This window comes from Panicum virgatum, chromosome 7K (genome assembly GCF_016808335.1).
Source record: "Panicum virgatum strain AP13 chromosome 7K, P.virgatum_v5, whole genome shotgun sequence".
Taxonomy (NCBI): Eukaryota; Viridiplantae; Streptophyta; class Magnoliopsida; order Poales; family Poaceae; genus Panicum; species Panicum virgatum.
In genome coordinates this window covers 31,855,723-31,873,146 of record NC_053142.1, presented here as the reverse complement: position 1 = coordinate 31,873,146, position 17,424 = coordinate 31,855,723, and the positions used below count along the sequence as shown (strand labels likewise).

Genomic DNA, 17,424 nt, shown 5'->3' with positions numbered 1-17,424 from the left:
TCTTTCATGGTATCACGAGTCTGGGTTTCTCTCCGGATTCCCCTTCCGCTGCCCTAGCGCGCCTACTCTGGCTGCGCCTCCCTTGCCCTCGCGCCGGCTCCCTACTGCGCTGCGATGCTTGGGACTCCACCCCTCTCTCCTCGGTCGGCCGCCACCGCCGCTGCCGATGGCAAAGCCACCATCGCCAAGACCCAGGCCGCCGCCGCCGCCAAGGCCAAGGCCGCTGACGCCAAGGCCGCCGCCGCCGCCGCCAAGGCAAAGGCCTCCGACGCCGATGCCGCTGCGCGCGATGCTGCCCTAGCATGCGCCGCCGCTGCCGAAGAGGAGGCCTGCGCCGCCATCCAGGAGTGCGAAGCCATCGAGAAGCGTGTTCGGGATGCCCTCGCGCGCGCCGCCGCCGCCGCCGCCGCCGCCGCCGCCGCTCCTGACGACGGCGATCCCCCCTCCGATGAGGAGGAGTCGGCCTCCGACGTCTCCGATCCCCGCGATCTCCGCTAGGCGCTCCTTCTCCACGAGGCCGCTGCGATCGCCAACCTCCACGTCCAGGCTGCCGCCATCTACAACATCCAGGCCCTCATCCCGGTTGTCCTCGACATCGCCGTCGGCAACTACAACCGATGGCGCGACCAGTTCCTCCTCGCCGTTGGGAATTTCTCCCTGCAGGATCACATCTTGCAGGACGACCCAGCGCCCGCCTACCCTGACTGGCAGCGCATGGATCATTAATGAAGTTCCTGATCAGCCAAAGCAAGGGTCGCAGCTATACTCGGGGTTGCTCCATCAAAGACAGCGATTTCGGTGGTTCCATAAAGTCCAAGCTCCGAGGATGATAAGAGAATTAGTGCCCTGTCTTAATTGCTCGCCCATGGAACTGATGACCCTCTCCCACCAATCAAGGAAGGAGTTTTCATTCAGCTGAGGGGTAAGAGGTTGCAAGCCAACTTTTCTGAACAAGTGGAACCAGAATTCCCGTGCAAATGCACAGCCCACAAGGATGTGATTAATGGTTTCCTGTGCTTGGTCACATAAAGGGCAGCAAGCTGGGCGAGGCAAACCTCGGCGTTGAAGCCTATCTGCCGTCCAACATCTATTATGAGCGACCAACCAAAGAAAGAAACGGCATTTAGGAGGAGCCCAGGATTTCCAAATCCTTTCCCAAGGCCCAAAAGAAGTGGCTCCTATGAAAAAACTTTCATAAGCTGATTTAGCAGAATACTGAGCATTAGCGGAAAATTTCCATATATGCTTATCCTCCTCCTGTGACTGCAGAAAGGATATCCCAAAGGTGTAGATATTCAACTATAACACCCACTGTGAGGGCTCCTATAATAATATCCGAAACCCAGGCTTGAGCCTCACGACAGAGCGTTGTTTAACTTTTCTCTTGGGGATGGTCGCGAACAAACGAGGGGCCAGTTCAGCAATACTTTGCCCGTGCAGACATATTCTGCTTCATACTATCCAATCATGCCTTCGGTCAATATATATGTAATATAATTACTACACTTTGGGAGATTTCTTCAGCCCATTTCAACGAACACATCCACTTGAATTGAATGCATGTATTTCTTTACTAATGATCAATGTGTCTATCTTGTGTGACTTAGGCCGGGCGGTTCGTTCAGCTCATGTCAACGTTTCTCATTGGGTTCATCCTTGCCCTGTCACGTGGTTGGATTTTAACACTGGTGGTAATGACAAGTGTTCCTCCAATGTTAATCATCTTGTTATTTCTTTCACGTGCCATGTCAGCTCTATCTGCTCGCGCCCAAGAAGCCAATGGTGAGGTAGGAAGCGTGGTCGAGCAGACAGTTGGAGATATCAAAACAGTATGTCTTTATTTCCTCATCCCTCTTATCCACCTTTTTGTATAGTAAAATCTGATTGCAGTAAGTTTTCCTAACATGAATGAGGGGATCAATACATGTCACTTAATCACCAATATATACGGTTGTGCAAATGATACTTCCTCTCATAACATGACATGAACATAGGTGGCATCTTTCGGTGGCGAGAGCAGAGCTGCTGAAAAATACAACAACGCCATAGTTGCATTTTACAAGTCTGAGGTCTACATGGATGCTGTCCTAGGCTGCGTGGGTGGTTTCATTCAATTGGTCCTCTTCTCAAGCTGTGGATTAGCAGTCTGGTATGGCTCAACAATGATAATCAAGAAAGGATACTCTGCTGGAAATGTTGCGAGTGTCATGACAATCATCATGAATGTTACACCGTGAGTATATATATATATCATTGGGCCTACAAAAAATCAAGCAAACAGCTCTTTATCTATGTGTGAAAATTTACTTGCATGCTTTCAATATATATAAGGGGGACCAAGAGTCTTTGGTCTAAAAGCTTGACTTGCATTCGTTTTCCTGCAGGGCTCTCGTACAAACCCTGCCTTGCGTGAGGTCCATGGCATCAGGACAAGCAATGGCCTATCGGATATTCAAGACCATCCATAGACTGCCCAAGATTGATGTCGATGACGAGAGGGGTCTGGTGCTGTCCAAACTAAGGGGTGACATCGAGCTTTGCGGTGTCAGCTTCAGTTACCCATCGAGGCCTGAGCACCCAGTGCTCACTGGTCTTTCGCTCCGGCTCCTCGCTGGCACTGCAACAGCTCTTGTTGGCAGGAGTGGCAGCGGCAAATCAACTGTCATCAGTCTGTTGCATAGGTTCTATGAACCTGATTCAGGCCAGGTTGTGTTGGATGGTGTTGATCTGAGGCTGCTGAAGCTGAACTGGGTGAGAGCACAGATTGGGTTGGTCAGTCAGGAGCCTGCCCTCTTCGCTAGCACCATCAGGGAGAATTTGTCATATGGCAAGAAAGATGCTACGGAGGAGGAGATGAGGAAAGCACTACGGCTGGCCAATGCTAGTGGCTTCATTGATCAACTGCCCGAGGTTAGTTTATTCTCTTCCATCCTTCATCAGCAATCACTATATATTGTCACTGATCAGCATATATTACATATAACATACTGGACCAGCAATGCTACATAAATAGGATAACTATTACCAATGTTTGTATATCATATTATTTTCAGTTTGAATAGTTGTTCTCCACAGAAACAGTGTGAGAGGCCCAGAAACTTTAGACAATAGTAGCTCCATAACAATGCTTAAGACTCTTGAAATTAGAATTGTAAGAGAAATTCTGGATCGGAGGACTAAAATCTTGCTCCGCGATGATGAGTTCCATTTTTTGGACAGTTCCCGGTTCCCGTAACTATTATCAACGTTTGTATATGAAATTATTTTTGGAGCACTGCATTTCTATGTGAATATGTGATGCCAAAGGGGTTTTAATTTGGACAGGGACTAGACACAAGTGTTGGCGAATATGCAAAGCATATGTCTGGTGGACAGAAACAAAGGATCGCTATTGCAAGAGCTATTCTGAAGGACCCCAAAATCTTGATCCTTGATGAAGCGACAAGTGCCCTAGACGTGGAGTCTGAGAAGGCAGTCCTGGGAGCGCTTGAGAAGATCATGGTGGAAAGGACCACGATAATCGTGTCGCATCGGTTGAGCACCGTGCGAAAAGCTGATAACGTAGCGGTGCTACACCATGGGAAGCTTGTGGAGCATGGTAAGTGCAAGAACAAGTACTTGCAGATGTCACACGTTATATTTGTTTTGAGATTACAAACTGGTCATTTAAAGTGTCTGTTACACTTGGTTGTTCAACAGGGACTCATGGTGAGCTCACCAGTGATGCCAACGGAGAATACTCCAAGCTGATTCGTCTCCAGGAAAATGTACTGCAGACGGGAGATCTCCGTGACGACATAGTAACACAGCACCCTCAAACTACAGAGTTGGATGACAAATCATCATCAACCTGCCCTCCAAGTTCCGCAGCAGAGAATCCCTCGGTTGACTTGTTTTCACCATTACTAGACGAACACGAGAGAGAAGATGATGTTCCTGCTGAAACAAGCCTAAAGGGATTGCTGGGACGCTTGATCAGCAGGAGTGACGTCTTGCTCATTGTCGTTGGATGCGTAGCTTCGGCTGCTCGTGGCGTTTTGCTCCCTGCGTTTGGCCTGGCCATCGCCTGTTCCATCTCCTCGTTCAATGAGCCACCCAGCGTGCTGCCGGAGTATGCAACGTTCTACGCAACAATGTTCGCGGCCCTGGGCGCTGCATCGGTTGTTATCTCTCCGGTGAAGCAGTGCATTTTCGGCATTGCAGGTGCGAGGCTTGTGCGGCATCTGCGCTCCTACTCGTTTCATAAGGTGGTTCACCAAGAAATAGCCTGGTTTGATGATCCGCCCAACACTAGGCAGGTTCCTGCTCTACTACTTGTATCTTATCATTATATTGCTGTGACATTTGTAACAATCAATTATCTCTTGATCTCATTTCTCCAGTGGCGCAATCAGTGCGAGGCTAACAGACGATGCATCATCCATCAAGCAAGTCATCGGGGACGCCTTAGCCTTGGTGGCAGAAGACACGGCCACCCTGTTCGCTGGGCTTGCCATTTCCATGGCGACCAATTGGAAACTGGCTTTGATAGTATCGAGCTTCCTCCCGGTCGTGCTCCTAGAGGGTTACGCTGAGATGAATCTTGTTAGTGCCACATTCAAAGCTGCCAAGGTAAAACCACCCTCACCCAGTAAATGGCTTCCGATGTCTGTTGATCAGATCAGTAATGGAATCTTTAGTTTGTGTAGCCGATTCGCTATGCTTGTCTTGCGTTACAAATACTAACAACTCATTGCCACGCATGCAGGAGAGGTACGAGGAGGCTGGCAGCATTGCTAATGACGCCATCAGCAACATCAGAACCGTAGCTTCTCTGTGCGCGCAGAGCAAGATGGTGGAGATTTACGAACGTAAGTGCCTGGCCCTGAAAGCACATGGTATCCGTCAGGGGATCACAAGGGCCATGGGGTACGGCTTGTCCACCATGCTTGTCAACTGTTTCCACGGCGCGTGCTTCTTCTTTGGAGCTCAGCTCGTGTATCATGGCAGAGCAACCATTGACCAGGTCTTCACGGTGAGTAAATAGCAGGGGACTCTCATATCATTTCTAGATGGAAGAAGATAGATTACTGACAAGATCGAGTGCATGAATGTGTGCAGGTGTACCTTGCTCTGTCGATCGCAGGCTCTTCCGTGTCGCAGTCATGTTTTCAGACCACTTCACTGCTGACCAAAGCCATGGAGGGGGCTCGTTCCATGGCTAGGATAATCGGCAGGGAGTCCAAAATCGATGCAGGATCTATGATGGGGATGACTTTGCAGCCTCAAGCTTTGACTGGAGAGATGCGCCTGAAGAATGTGAGCTTCAGATATCCCATGCGACCTCACGTCGAGATCCTGAGAGGCCTGTGCCTAACCATCCCGTCCTGCCAGACCGTGGCTCTCGTCGGCAAGAGCGGCAGCGGGAAATCAACCGTCCTTGCCCTGCTGCAGAGGTTCTACGACCCTGACCATGGCACTGTAACGCTTGACGGCGTGGACCTCAGGAGCTTCAAGGTCAGCTGGCTGAGACAGCAGATGGGGCTGGTGGCGCAGGAGCCCGTCCTGTTCGACGACACCATCTGGGCGAACATAACGTACGGCGCACCCGCCGGTGTGTCAACACCATGGGAGGAGGTGGTGGCAGCAGCCGAGCTCGCCGGCGCGCACGGCTTCATCTCCTCCCTCCCTTGTGGGTACGACACGCGAGTCGGGGCACGCGGCGTGCGCCTGTCCGGAGGGCAGAAGCAGCGGGTGGCCATCGCGAGGGTGGCGCTGCGGGACCCGCGAGTGGTGCTCCTGGACGAGGCGACGAGCGCGCTGGACACCCAGTCGGAGCGCGCCGTGCTGCGGGGCGTCCTCGCGAGGCTGGTGACCGGCGGGAGACGGACATGCGTCGTCGTAGCGCACCGTCTCGCGACTGTCGTCGGGGCGGACAAGATCGCCGTGCTCAAGGACGGCGTCATCGCCGAGCAAGGGCGACACGACGATCTGATGCGACACAGCGGTGGCATTTATGCATCCATCGTAGCCGCTAGCTAATGAGCTAAAACTGTATATGATGCAGTTATAATTTATTTGCACCCTGCTTCGTTCTGTTTATATCATTATAGATGCGTGTGATCATGTTTTGCCCAGATTATGCACTTCTGCCTAGTAAAGTTCGATCCCGTACAATATATATGTTGTTGCCTGTATTAGTTATTACCTACCACAATGCCAGATTCTCTGTTCTGTCTACTCTCCGCTCGGGTATTTTAGGGGGTATTGGCGCCCGGGTGCTGTAGCCCTCTAAAACACCTGAATTTCAACCCACGAATTTCACATCCTTTGGATTAAAATACGAGGGACCGAAACTGGCGACTAGAGAGGGGTGAATGGGAGCCGATCAAAATTTCTCTCGAAATTGAATCGTCGGCCTATGTCCCAAAATCACCGCAAGCCCTCGAACCTAAGTCAGCGAGATTAGCTATGGACAAGCTATCTCGAAGCATAAGACCCAGGTCGCAGCACGGAAGCAAAGCGAGTCGAAACACAGAACTGGACTGCAGAGACCGGTCAGATCGGTTACACAGACCGGTCGGGCTGGGAAATCAAATACAAGACCGGTCAGACCGGTTACTCAGACCGGTCTCTCCCAGACAGCCCGCCAACAAAGCTCCAAATGTCAAATCTCGAGTAAACAAAGTCCAAATTTGATTAAACTTGGAGGATAGCTCCGCATCTACCCCATGAACATATCCCCAAGAGATCTTTCCCAAAAGATTAACAGATCGTGAGAATTTGAGGGAAGATCAAAGAGGATTGGGGTTTTCTCAAGAACTCAAAATCTCCAATTCGTGAGAACTCGCGTTCCTAGGGGTTTTGCCACTAGGCTAGTGTGGGACCGAAGCCGGCGACCAGAGGGGGGGTGAATGGGAGCCGATCAAAATTTCTTCGAAATTCGAACCGTCGGCCTATGTCCCAAAAACGCCCAAGCCCTCAAGCGTTCTGACCAAAGTTTGGGGTAACTATTGAAAAGCTAACCCAACACAAAAGGCCTCGAACGAGCAAGCGAACCCACGAAGCAAAACGGAAGCGATTCGGGAAAGCTGCAGAACTGATCTGCCTGGACCGGTCTGACCGGTGCGCTGGACCGGTCTGACCGGTCGTGCCTACCGGTCTGACCGGTCGTGCCTACCGGTCTGACCGGTAGCACCCAGAAAACCCCCGAGAAATTTGATTCAAACGGTGAATCCTGAGCAAACGACCACGAAATCAGACGAAACTTGGGGGATTGCTTCGCCCCTACCCCGTGAGCATATCCCCAAAAGATCTCGTCCTAAGGATCAACGAATCGTGAGAATTATGGGGAAGATCAAAAGGGATTGGGGTTTTCTCAAACACTCAAAAACTTGAATTCGAACACGCCAGTGATTCCAGAGGGTTTAGGTCAGAGTTGGGAGCACGGGAATCACAGCAAAGAACTCGAGGTCTCCTCTCAATCAAGTGTGCCAAAAACGAAATCGAAAATCCATTGTACAAGGCACAAAACCAGGGGATTGAATCAAATCAAAAGCTCAGAGGGCACGAGGAGGATAGGGCCTCCTTTCCCAATCAAATCCCTTACAAGGTTTCAACAATCCATGGACAAAATCAACTCAAACGAAAGGAACAGAGGGAGGGAGACGCAGGGGCGGCGGCCTGGAAAAACAGAGAGTCCACAAATAGATTACAAAAGCCGCAATTAACCTAACACAAGTGAAGGGGTATTTATACCCGCGGGACCGGTCAGACCGGTACGCTGGACCGGTCAGACCGGTTGGTTAGACCGGTCAGACCGGTGCCAGGGACCGGTCAGACCGGTTGGCCTGCAGCACCCCCTGTACAACGATCTCATCCGACGGCCGAGGTTCTTTCTTCGAAACGAAGTCTTCTCCGCGATGCCGCCGTCTTGATGAAGATCCAGTCCGCGGTTTTGGAGGGTCCGCGAAACCCGGGTAGGTGGCCGGTTTTGAGAAAACCGCCAAAACCTCACGCGCGGGAAGATTCCCGCCTCCACGCCGTGGCCCTAGACGCCGTTCCCGCCTCGGCCTTCTGACGGCCCTAGACGCCGCCCGACGCCCGTCACCTCCTCGCCCGCAGCGAGGCCCTAGACGCCATCGACGCCCGTCGCCTCTGTCAGTCCCGAGACCGACGCCCGTGCCTCCACGACTTGGCGTCTTCAACCGCCGTCCGCCTCCTTGGTTTTGTGGCGCAAACCAAGAAACCCGTCTTCCGTCGCCGCTTGCGCCCTCGATCCAGGAGTGGACGCCACAGCTGCCGCCCGGTCCGAGCTCCGGTCCCGGCTGCCCTTCACCGCCGTCCACCGCACGGTCCATCGGCCACAGCACCTCCACGACAGCTCCCCGTCGACACTCGACGCCCGTGTACCTGCAATCCAAAGACCAAGCGCACGATCACACCGCACGGTTGACAATTCACTCATCACAAGCAGGATAGAGTACTCAACATTCCTCAATACAAGACCGGTCGAAACACAGAACTGGACTGCAGAGACCGGTCAGACCGGTTACACAGACCGGTCAGACCGGTTGGGCTAGGAAATCAAATACAAGACCGGTCAGACCGGTCTCTCCCAGACAGCCCGCCAACAAAGCTCCAAATGTCAAATCTCAAGTAAACAAAGTCCAAATTTGATTAAACTTCGAGGATAGCTCCGCATCTACCCCATGAACATATCCCCAAGAGATCTTTCCCAAAAGATTAACAGATCGTGAGAATTTGAGGGAAGATCAAAGAGGATTGGGGTTTTCTCAAGAACTCAAAATCTCCAATTCGTGAGAATCATTGCAAAGAGTTCGTTAAACCACGGAGACAAGGATTGTTCACCTCCAAACAAGAATCGCACCAAAAGAGGAGAATTGAATCCAAAACGCAAAGGAGGACGAGATGCTCAGCACACACAAGTGAATCTTAACCAAATTTCATTCATTAAATCACGAGGAATTCACCTATACAAAGCTAGAGCCATCCGCCCATCATCCACCCTCTAGATTTGAGAGATTAGCTATACCTAACCCTCTTTTGCGTTGGAGTTCTTGGCCCTAACCTGAAGCAGGGGCAGGGAGAAGGAAAAACGAAGAGAAAACAAAAGACTCAAGAAACTCTCCCAGCCACGGGCTGGTAGGGGGTTTTTATACCCAGCTGCTGCGGCCAGACCGGTCAGACCGGTCCAGGGGACCGGTCAGACCGGTCGGGTCTGCAGCAGCCCGCTGTACAGACTCGATCGACGGCGGAGCTTCTTTCTTCGACTCGAAGTCTTTGCTGCGATGCCGCCACGTCGACGAAGTACCGGTCCGCGGTTTTGGAGGGTCCGCGAAACCCGGGTAGGTGGCCGGTTTTGAAAAAACCGCCAAAACTTCACGCGCGGGAAGATTCCCGCCTCCACGCCGTGGCCCTAGACACCATTCCCGCCTCGGCCTTCTGACGGCCCTAGACGCCACCCGACGCCCGTCACCTCCTCGCCCGCAGCGAGGCCCTAGACGCCGTCGACGCCCGTCGCCTCCGTCAGTCCCGAGACCGACGCCCGTCACCTCAACGACTTGGCGTCTTCAACCGCCGTCCGCCTCCTTGGTTTTGTGGCGCAAACCAAGAAACCCGCCTTCCATCGCCGCTTGCGCCCTCGATCCAGGAGTGGACGCCACAGCTGCCACCCGGCCTGAGCTCCTCCACGGCAACTCTCCGTCGACACTCGACGCCCGTGTACCTGCAATTCAAAGACCAAGCACACGATCACACCGCACGGTTGACAATTCACTCATCACAAGCAGGATAGAGTACTCAACATTCCTCAATCTCCCCCTTGATGAGTGCATTGTCAACACACCACCTGAAAGCAGAGAAGTGATAAAAAGAGAAACAAGAAAGTGAAGAACTCAAGCAAGTGACACAAAACTCAGAAAAGCAGAAACAATCACTTACTCAAGCAGAGATTGATCCCCTAAGACAAGGGCAACGGCTCGACGCAATCGATCAAAAGTCAAAACATGACTCCTCAAAGACAGAGGTAACGCTCGACGCAGTCATGCAAGAAGCAGAGGGAAAACGAGGAAAACAGGAGCCAAAACCAAAGCAGAAACTTCCCAAGCAAAGTTTTTCCCTCTCACAAGTGCAACTCTCCCAAAATGATGCACTCTCAAAGCCCTGTGCAAAACAAGTTTTTCAAAAATCAAACAAGTCTCCCCCTTGTTCGATCACTTCTCCCAAAATTCTCCCCCTTGTTGGCACATGCACACATCAAGTCTAAAAAGACCTAAAGCTCCCCCTGAAACTGAAACCCCCTCTGAACAGATGCTATGCAATGAATGCAATACAGGAGGTGTAAGTGAAAGCATTCAGGGATACAATGATATGAGCAACATCTAGTCACAAGCACGTGTGCATCCATAAACAAGACCTGCATCTAGCTCAACAAGGTATATCAAATCAATCTATAGCTAGGCAAGTTTAGTTTAAGAGAAATAAAAGTATCACCCAAGATCTAGCACTAATAAGTAGGGAATGGAAAGCAGTGCTACTCATACTCATACAGGTGAGCCAAACTCAGCCAAAAACAAGTTGCAAACATTCATCTTTCAAACAAATTTATATCAAGCAAATCTTAGTGACAGGGGTTGAAAGCCTGTCATGCTTCACTTAGCAACGAGGCCAAGCCTATGCCAAAGACAATCAGAAGCTTAAGGCACTCGTTTCAGTCATGCACAACCTTGCCCGGGTTCTCACAAGTGCAAAGTGAGTCGTCCCGAAAGCTCGATCAGTGCGACAAGCAATCCCACCTGGATCTTTTCAATCCATTTCAAGGGCAGTTCAAGCAATTTTATCAAATTTAGATCATTTCAATTATGAATTACTGAACGAAAGGCTACACTAGCATGAATAAGATAGCAAAGCACATCAACACGCCCTAACATGCTAGTAGCCAAAACAGGGTGATCATGTTTTCAGATTTTCAAATCAAAATAGCTTAATTCAGATGATGTCATATACACAGTGGAGCAAGCTATACATGATCAAATTTATCAACTCACACTAGCAGGCACTAGAAGATCATAGCAATGTATACAAGAATGCTAGTGCAAGTGAGACAATGCAAAATGCAAATATGTACAATGCATATGCACAATGCAACTACCAACCCTAGAAAACAAATAGAAGGACAAGTAAAACCTACAAAGCTAACCAAAGAAAAGTCAGCGATCAAAAGGGGTAACAAACCCCAAGCTCCCCTCGCAAGCGAGCAAATGTGTCCTACTCTAGCGGTTTGGTTAGGATATCTGCGGTTTGCCTCTCTGAAGGGACATGGATCAGGTCTATGTGTCCTCTCTCATGGTTGTCTCGCAGGAAATGGAATCGGATATCTATGTGTTTGGTTCTGGAGTGTAGGATAGGGTTCTTGGCAATACTAATTGCTGACATGTTGTCTACAAAGATGGGAACCCTACCGAAACTCAAACCATAATCCTGCGAGGTTTTCTTCATCCAAAGGATCTGGGAGCAGCAGCTAGCAGCGGCAACATACTCAGCTTATGTGGAAGAAAGCGCTACGCTAGCCTGTTTGCGAGAGGACCAAGACACCAAGGATGCACCGAGAAATTGACAAGTGCCGGATGTCGACTTGCGATCCAACCGACACCCACCGAAATCGGCATCAGAAAAGCCCACCAAAACCAGAGAAGAATCTGCAGAGTACCAAAGACCAAATTTAGGGGTGAATTTCAGATACCTGAAGATGCGTTTCACCACCTGCCTGTGGGAGGTGCGCGGAGAAGCCTGGTACCGCGCACATAGGCCGACCCCGAACTGAATGTATGGTCGGGTCGCCGTCAGGTACAGGAGCGAGCCGATCATGCTCCTGTACTCATTCTGGTCCACCGCCTCACCGTCCAAGTCCTCATCAAGCGCCGTCGATGTGCTGATCGGAGTCGGCTGAAGAGACAGGTCGCTCATGTCAAACTTCCGCAGCAAGTCTCTAGTGTACTTGGCTTGATGGACAAAAGTGCCCTGAGGAGTTTGCTTGATCTGCAGCCCGAGGAAGAACTGCAGCTCACCCATCATGCTCATCTCGAACTCCCTGGACATTTTCTCAGAAAACTTGGAGACAAGAGCGTGAGAAGAGTCACCAAAGATAATATCATCCACGTATATCTGAACTAAGAGAAAGTCATTGCCAGACCGCATGAGGAACAAGATTTTATCCACACATCCCATTTTAAAACTCTGAGCCAACAAAAATGTTTTCAATCTATCATACCAAGCTCAAGGCGCCTGTTTCAAACCATAAAGTGCTTTCTAAAGTTTATAAACACGGTTTGGAAACTTGGGATTTTCGAAACCAGGGGGTTGTTTCACATAAACCTCTTCTTCGATAAAAACCATTCAAGAAGGCAGATTTAACGTCCATTTGGAAAACTTTAAAACCCTTAGAAGCAGCAAATGCAAGAAAGATTCGAATAGCTTCCAAACGAGCAACAGGGGAAAAGTCTCCTCCAAATCAATACCCTCTTTTTGGCAAAACCCCTGAGCAACAAGACGATCCTTGTTTCGAACAACCAAACCATCCTCACCCTGCTTGTTTTTGAAAACCCACTTCGTTCCGATGGGATTACAAGCAGGTGGAGGCTCGACTAAAACCCAAACTTGGTTTCTTTTAAAATTTTCAAGTTCCTCATGCATGGCATTGACCCAATTAGAATCAGAAAGAGCATGTCCAATATCATTGGGCTCAAAAGAGGCAACAAAAGCTGAATGAGCAAAGCCAGCGATACTTGTTACCTTGGACCTGGTGACTCGCTCATTGAGATCACCTAGCATCTGTTGAGGTGGATGGCGACGCTGAATGTGTCGCGGTGCTTCCCGTGTCGAAGTCGCCTCCTCCTCAACCAAAGCTGGTGCCTCTTCAGGTGCAGCTGGTGAAGCCTAAGTCACCTCCTCGATCAGCCCCCGTGAAGTAGACGTAGTCGGATCGGGGCCATCATCATCATCCGAGCTCGTAGCGGAGGTAACTGGGTCCACAGCACGCGTGGTAGCCACAGCCTCGCCCTCCGCAGCTTTTTCCTCCTCATCTTCAAAGATGGAGGTGCCGAGCTCATCATCTCCTGCAACTTCAAAGACAGAAGAATTGCACGGTGCAGTCTCGTCGAAAGTGACTTCACAAGTCTCTCTGACGATGTTAGTATCAATAATCAGCACACGGTACGCTCTAGAGTGAGAAGCATAACCGAGAAAAATGCCGTCAGTCGAGCGAGACTCAAACTTATCAAGATTTCCATCTTTTAGCACAAAGCACCGGCAACCGAAAACTCTGAGATGGTCAACACGGGGCTGGCGTCCAAACCGCAACTCGTAAGAAGTCATGTGCATGAAAGCACACAAGAAAATGTGGTTGGACACATAACAAGCGGTGTTAACCGCCTCAGCCCAGTATTTGCGAGGAGTGCTATGCTCATCGAGCATCGTCCTCGCCATCTCAACCAACGTCCGATTCTTCCGCTCTACAACTCCATTCTGCTGTAGAGTGTAAGGAGAAGAATACTGGTGTTCAAGCTCTTGATCACTGCAAAAGGCGTCAAAACGGGCGTTTATGAATTCTGTGCCATTATCACTGCGAATCGCTCGCATGGCCTGGGGTAGCTCGTTTTTCAACCTCAAGATCAAGTCTCGAACAAACTCGAAAGCCTCATCCTTGGTTCTCATGAAAAAGACCCAAGAATAGTGAGAAAAATCGTCCACGATCACAAGAACGTACCACTTCCCACCAACAGACATCACCCTAGAAGGACCAATTGTGTCCATGTGTAGCAACTCTCCAGGGTGAGCGGTCATCACCTGATTAACAGGTGGATGTGAAGTAGCAATCATCTTCCCGTGATGACACGGATGGCAAACAAGGTCCTTTTCAAACTTCAATTTGGGCAATCCTCGGATCAGGCCAAGTGACCTAAGTCTCGACAACAAATCGAAGCACAAATGTCCTAGTCTCCTATGCCACTTCCACAGATCAGAAGAAGGACCAGCCAACAAGAAACGAGAAGGGCCAAGAGGAGTTCCAGAGAAGTCAACCAAGAAAACCCGATCGCGAGGTGTAATCCGACAAACCAAATCTCCTTTAGAATCAAGAACACGCGAACAGCCCTCTTTGAAGCGAATCTGAAACCCCTCATCAAGATGTTACGAAACAGAAAGCAAATTAAACCCAAGGTTCGAAACCAAAGCAACCTCTCTCAGGGTAAAGCGATCAGAAACTCGAACAGCGCCAAGTCCACGTATCTTTCCTCTTCCATTATCCCCGAACACAATGTACTCCTTTGAACGCATCGGGGTGAGGCTGGAGAACCATTTGTCATTCCCAGTCATATGGCGCGAACAACCGGAGTCCATGATCCACCTATTCTCCAAGTCTCCAACCTGCACATCAGTAGTGAGATAAAGGGTGAGCAAATGTCTCAACACTGGGGTTAGCAAAGTGAGAAGCAAACCAGTGTCGAGCCATTTGCTTTACAGAAGGGTTAGCAAAACCAGGCAAAGCGTATTCCACGTCCCGTCTACCGCGTGACTGACGAACACCACTGGAGCACGGTAACCACCACTGTCTCCTTGTCCTTCACCTACATGGCGCGCCCTAGCATCTTGCCTACCACCACGCCGAGGAGGACCACGCACCCGAGCAGAGTACATATCCAATTTGCGTCTCTCCTGCTCACGCCTCACAGCCCGCTTCCTCCTGAAGCAAAACTCCTCCAGGCGACCCTCTCTATCACAGTACTCGTAGTGGTACCTCACCTCTCTCTTGGGAGGTGGAGGCCTTGCCTGCAGACGGGGAGGAGCAGCCCCCTTCTTCTGGGCAACCTGGGCAGTGACAGCAGGGAGCGTATCGAGGGGATTCCTCAGCTCATTGGGCTTTGGAACCCAAACCTGTTTCTGCGGAGGTGCTTTCGGTGGTTCTTTAAGCACACCCTCCGCGGGGTCAACAAGCGAAGGCTGCGTGCTCGTGCTAGAAGTGTTTCCAGCAGCCTTGCCAATCTTACCATACAACCTGTCAAAGTCTGACTTCGTGTATGTGTAACCGACCCCAAACCGATCACCACGCTTAAACTGCTTAATCATTATGCCCAACTACATCTCACTGCTAGAAACCCAACTCAGAATCGCCCTAAGATAGGTATTCTCATTCTCCAAGTTGGCTTTCTCTATCGCAATACTATCTAGATCAGCAATCAAACCAGAGCAAACAGAGCAGTCAATAGGTGGGCTAGACTCTACGACCTTAGTCTTCCCAAAAGACTTGATTAAAGCGTTCTTCTCATCTAGCTCTGACCTAAGCGTGGGACAAAGCTTACAAGCACCAAGCAGAACTAGCCTAGACTTCATCTCCTCTAGCTCGCACACAACAGTAGCAAACTTGGACTGCAACGAAGCTAGATCGGACTTAACGATAGGACACTCATCACATTCAAGCACATCGCTAACAATAGGAGCATCCTTAACCAGTTCTAGTTCATGCTTGGCCTTAGCGAGCTCATGAGACACGTCTGAAAGCGAAGTCTTAGCAACATCTAAGTTCGCGACGTTCTCATCATACTTGGCACGGAGAGCAACAAGATCGTTCATGTGAGATATACAGCCAGCGCACTCATCCTCACTAGATTTCTCCCTAGCACAAGCCAGCTCAGCCCTAAGCTTTCTACGCTCTCTAGCTGCTTCCTTAAGCAGCCTTTTCTGGTTGTCGAGAGCGGCGTACAACTCCCTAACCTCTGTATCTAGCAGGTCGATCATGGAGTTTACCTCTGAATCACTCTCGGATCTAGGAGAAGAGTCGGCGTGCGTCGGTGTAGCATGTCCACCTGGAGACGCACGGGCACCATTGGCTTCACCGGCCATGGTGCAGAAGCCCTTGCGCCGACCAGCCGCCAAGCACAGGCCGATGAAGCCGGTGGCTTCCTTGTCCCGCTTCTTCTTCTTCTTGTCGTCATCGTCGGAGGCCGGGGAAGAAGAGCGGTCAGTGTCAGAGCTCTTGTCGAGGTCACCGAGCTGCGCCAGAAAGGCCTTCTCTAGCTTCTTGGTCTTGTACTGGAAGCGCTTCTTGAGCAACTCCTTGTCGAAGCGTCCTCCCCAGTCCCGACTGTGGTGCTTGTGGCGCCGACGCTCCTTGTTGGAGCCTCCCTCATTGCGGTCGCGGTGGCGGTAGTAGTCGAAGTGGTTGTTCTGGCCACTGCCGGACTTCTTGGGGCAATCGGCGATGAAGTGGTTCAGGTCGCCGCAGTTGTAGCACCCGGGGTTCTTCTTCCTCTGCCTGTTGTGGTAGACGCGCTGGAACTTGCTGATGAGGAGGCACAAGTCGTCGTCGCCCAGCGTCTCCAGCTGCTCATCTGAAACAGAAGGCAAAGAGGCAAGAGAAAAGCCAAGAGCAGAGTTAGCGTTAGAGCTCGATCCACCAGGGCCAGTCACAAGAGCGATGCTCTTGGAGGGAGGGGCACCATTGAGCTTGGCTCGTGTCTGGTTATCCACCTCTGTGGCCTTGAGCTTGCTGAAAAGCTCGTTCACCGTCAGAGTCTCATAGCCATCAGACTCAATGATGGTATTCACCTTGAGATCCCACACTGAGCGATCAAGTGCGTAGAGCAACTTGAGAGCCTTCTGGTGCTCTGTGTACTCAAGGGCATCAGCAGATCTGTTCGCATTGATTTTGTTCACAATCGACTGAAATCGACTGAACATCAAGTCAATGCTCTCATCCAGCTCCTGTGTGAAGTTCTCGTATTCACGCCGGTGAGTCTCGAACAGTCTGGCCTTCACCTGAGGTGTGCCCTCATGGTAGTTCTCAAGGCACGTCCAAATCTTGTGGGCTTCCTGAAAACCATGGACACGTGAGAACTCCGCACGAGAAACGCCAGCGAACAAGGCATTGACGGCCTTGGCGTTAGCCTCATGCTGGGTCACCTGAACGGGCGTGGTCCGAACAGCCAGCACCTCGTAAAGCTGGTTCGTGGTAATTTCCCAGACCTCGGCTCCCATGCTCTGCAAGAAGGCTCTCATGCGAACCTTCCAGTAGGCATAGTCCTCGCCGGAAAACATCGGGATCTTACCAAGACTCGCCATGGTCGCCAAGTGGTTTTCGAACCGGTTAAGGTATTGAAAACCTCAACCAAGCTCTGATACCAATTGAGGGACCGAAACTGGCGACCAGAGGGGGGTGAATGGGAGCCGATCAAAATTTCTCTCGAAATTGAATCATCGGCCTATGTCCCAAAATCACCGCAAGCCCTCGAACCTAGGTCAGCGAGAATAGCTATGGACAAGCTATCTCGAAGCAGAAGACCCAGGTCGCAGCACGGAAGCAAAGCGAGTCGAAACGCAGAACTGGACTGCAGAGACCGATCAGACCGGTTACACAGACCGGTCAGACCG

General features: G+C 50.8%; 4 protein-coding genes across 4 annotated transcripts; all 4 read left to right on the top strand.

The window, feature by feature from the left end:
• Positions 1-114: 114 nt before the first annotated feature.
• On the top strand, positions 115-498 carry LOC120640124 (ice-structuring protein 4-like). Its single transcript, XM_039916004.1, has one exon. It carries the CDS (start codon positions 115-117, stop codon positions 496-498), a length of 384 nt encoding a protein of 127 aa, XP_039771938.1.
• Positions 499-1,745: 1,247 nt separating this feature from the next.
• LOC120640123 (ABC transporter B family member 5-like) lies at positions 1,746-4,450 on the top strand. The gene is made up of 6 exons (XM_039916003.1): positions 1,746-1,829; positions 1,995-2,233; positions 2,385-2,910; positions 3,325-3,598; positions 3,700-4,298; positions 4,409-4,450. Exons 1-6 carry the CDS (start codon positions 1,746-1,748, stop codon positions 4,448-4,450), a joined length of 1,764 nt encoding a protein of 587 aa, XP_039771937.1.
• LOC120643025 (ABC transporter B family member 9-like) lies at positions 4,420-5,100 on the top strand. Its single transcript, XM_039919566.1, has 2 exons — positions 4,420-4,611; positions 4,748-5,100. Exons 1-2 carry the CDS (start codon positions 4,501-4,503, stop codon positions 5,024-5,026), a joined length of 390 nt encoding a protein of 129 aa, XP_039775500.1. The 5' UTR covers positions 4,420-4,500; the 3' UTR covers positions 5,027-5,100.
• A 5-nt stretch (positions 5,101-5,105) lies between these two features.
• LOC120643024 (ABC transporter B family member 9-like) lies at positions 5,106-6,194 on the top strand. The gene has a single exon (XM_039919565.1). It carries the CDS (start codon positions 5,179-5,181, stop codon positions 6,019-6,021), a length of 843 nt encoding a protein of 280 aa, XP_039775499.1. The 5' UTR covers positions 5,106-5,178; the 3' UTR covers positions 6,022-6,194.
• The last annotated feature ends 11,230 nt before the right edge of the window (positions 6,195-17,424 follow it).

Bases quoted from the DNA above. Each gene is read 5' to 3' on its own strand.
- LOC120640124 (XM_039916004.1), top strand. From the start codon at position 115: ATGCTTGGGACTCCACCCCTCTCTCCTCGGTCGGCCGCCACCGCCGCT.
- LOC120640123 (XM_039916003.1), top strand. From the start codon at position 1,746: ATGTCAGCTCTATCTGCTCGCGCCCAAGAAGCCAATGGTGAGGTAGGA. The intron at 1,830-1,994 runs GTATGTCTTTAT...ACATGAACATAG, and splicing joins CAGTTGGAGATATCAAAACA to GTGGCATCTTTCGGTGGCGA. The intron at 4,299-4,408 runs GTTCCTGCTCTA...CGAGGCTAACAG, and splicing joins ATCCGCCCAACACTAGGCAG to ACGATGCATCATCCATCAAG.
- LOC120643025 (XM_039919566.1), top strand. From the start codon at position 4,501: ATGGCGACCAATTGGAAACTGGCTTTGATAGTATCGAGCTTCCTCCCG. The intron at 4,612-4,747 runs GTAAAACCACCC...CCACGCATGCAG, and splicing joins CCACATTCAAAGCTGCCAAG to GAGAGGTACGAGGAGGCTGG.
- LOC120643024 (XM_039919565.1), top strand. From the start codon at position 5,179: ATGGAGGGGGCTCGTTCCATGGCTAGGATAATCGGCAGGGAGTCCAAA.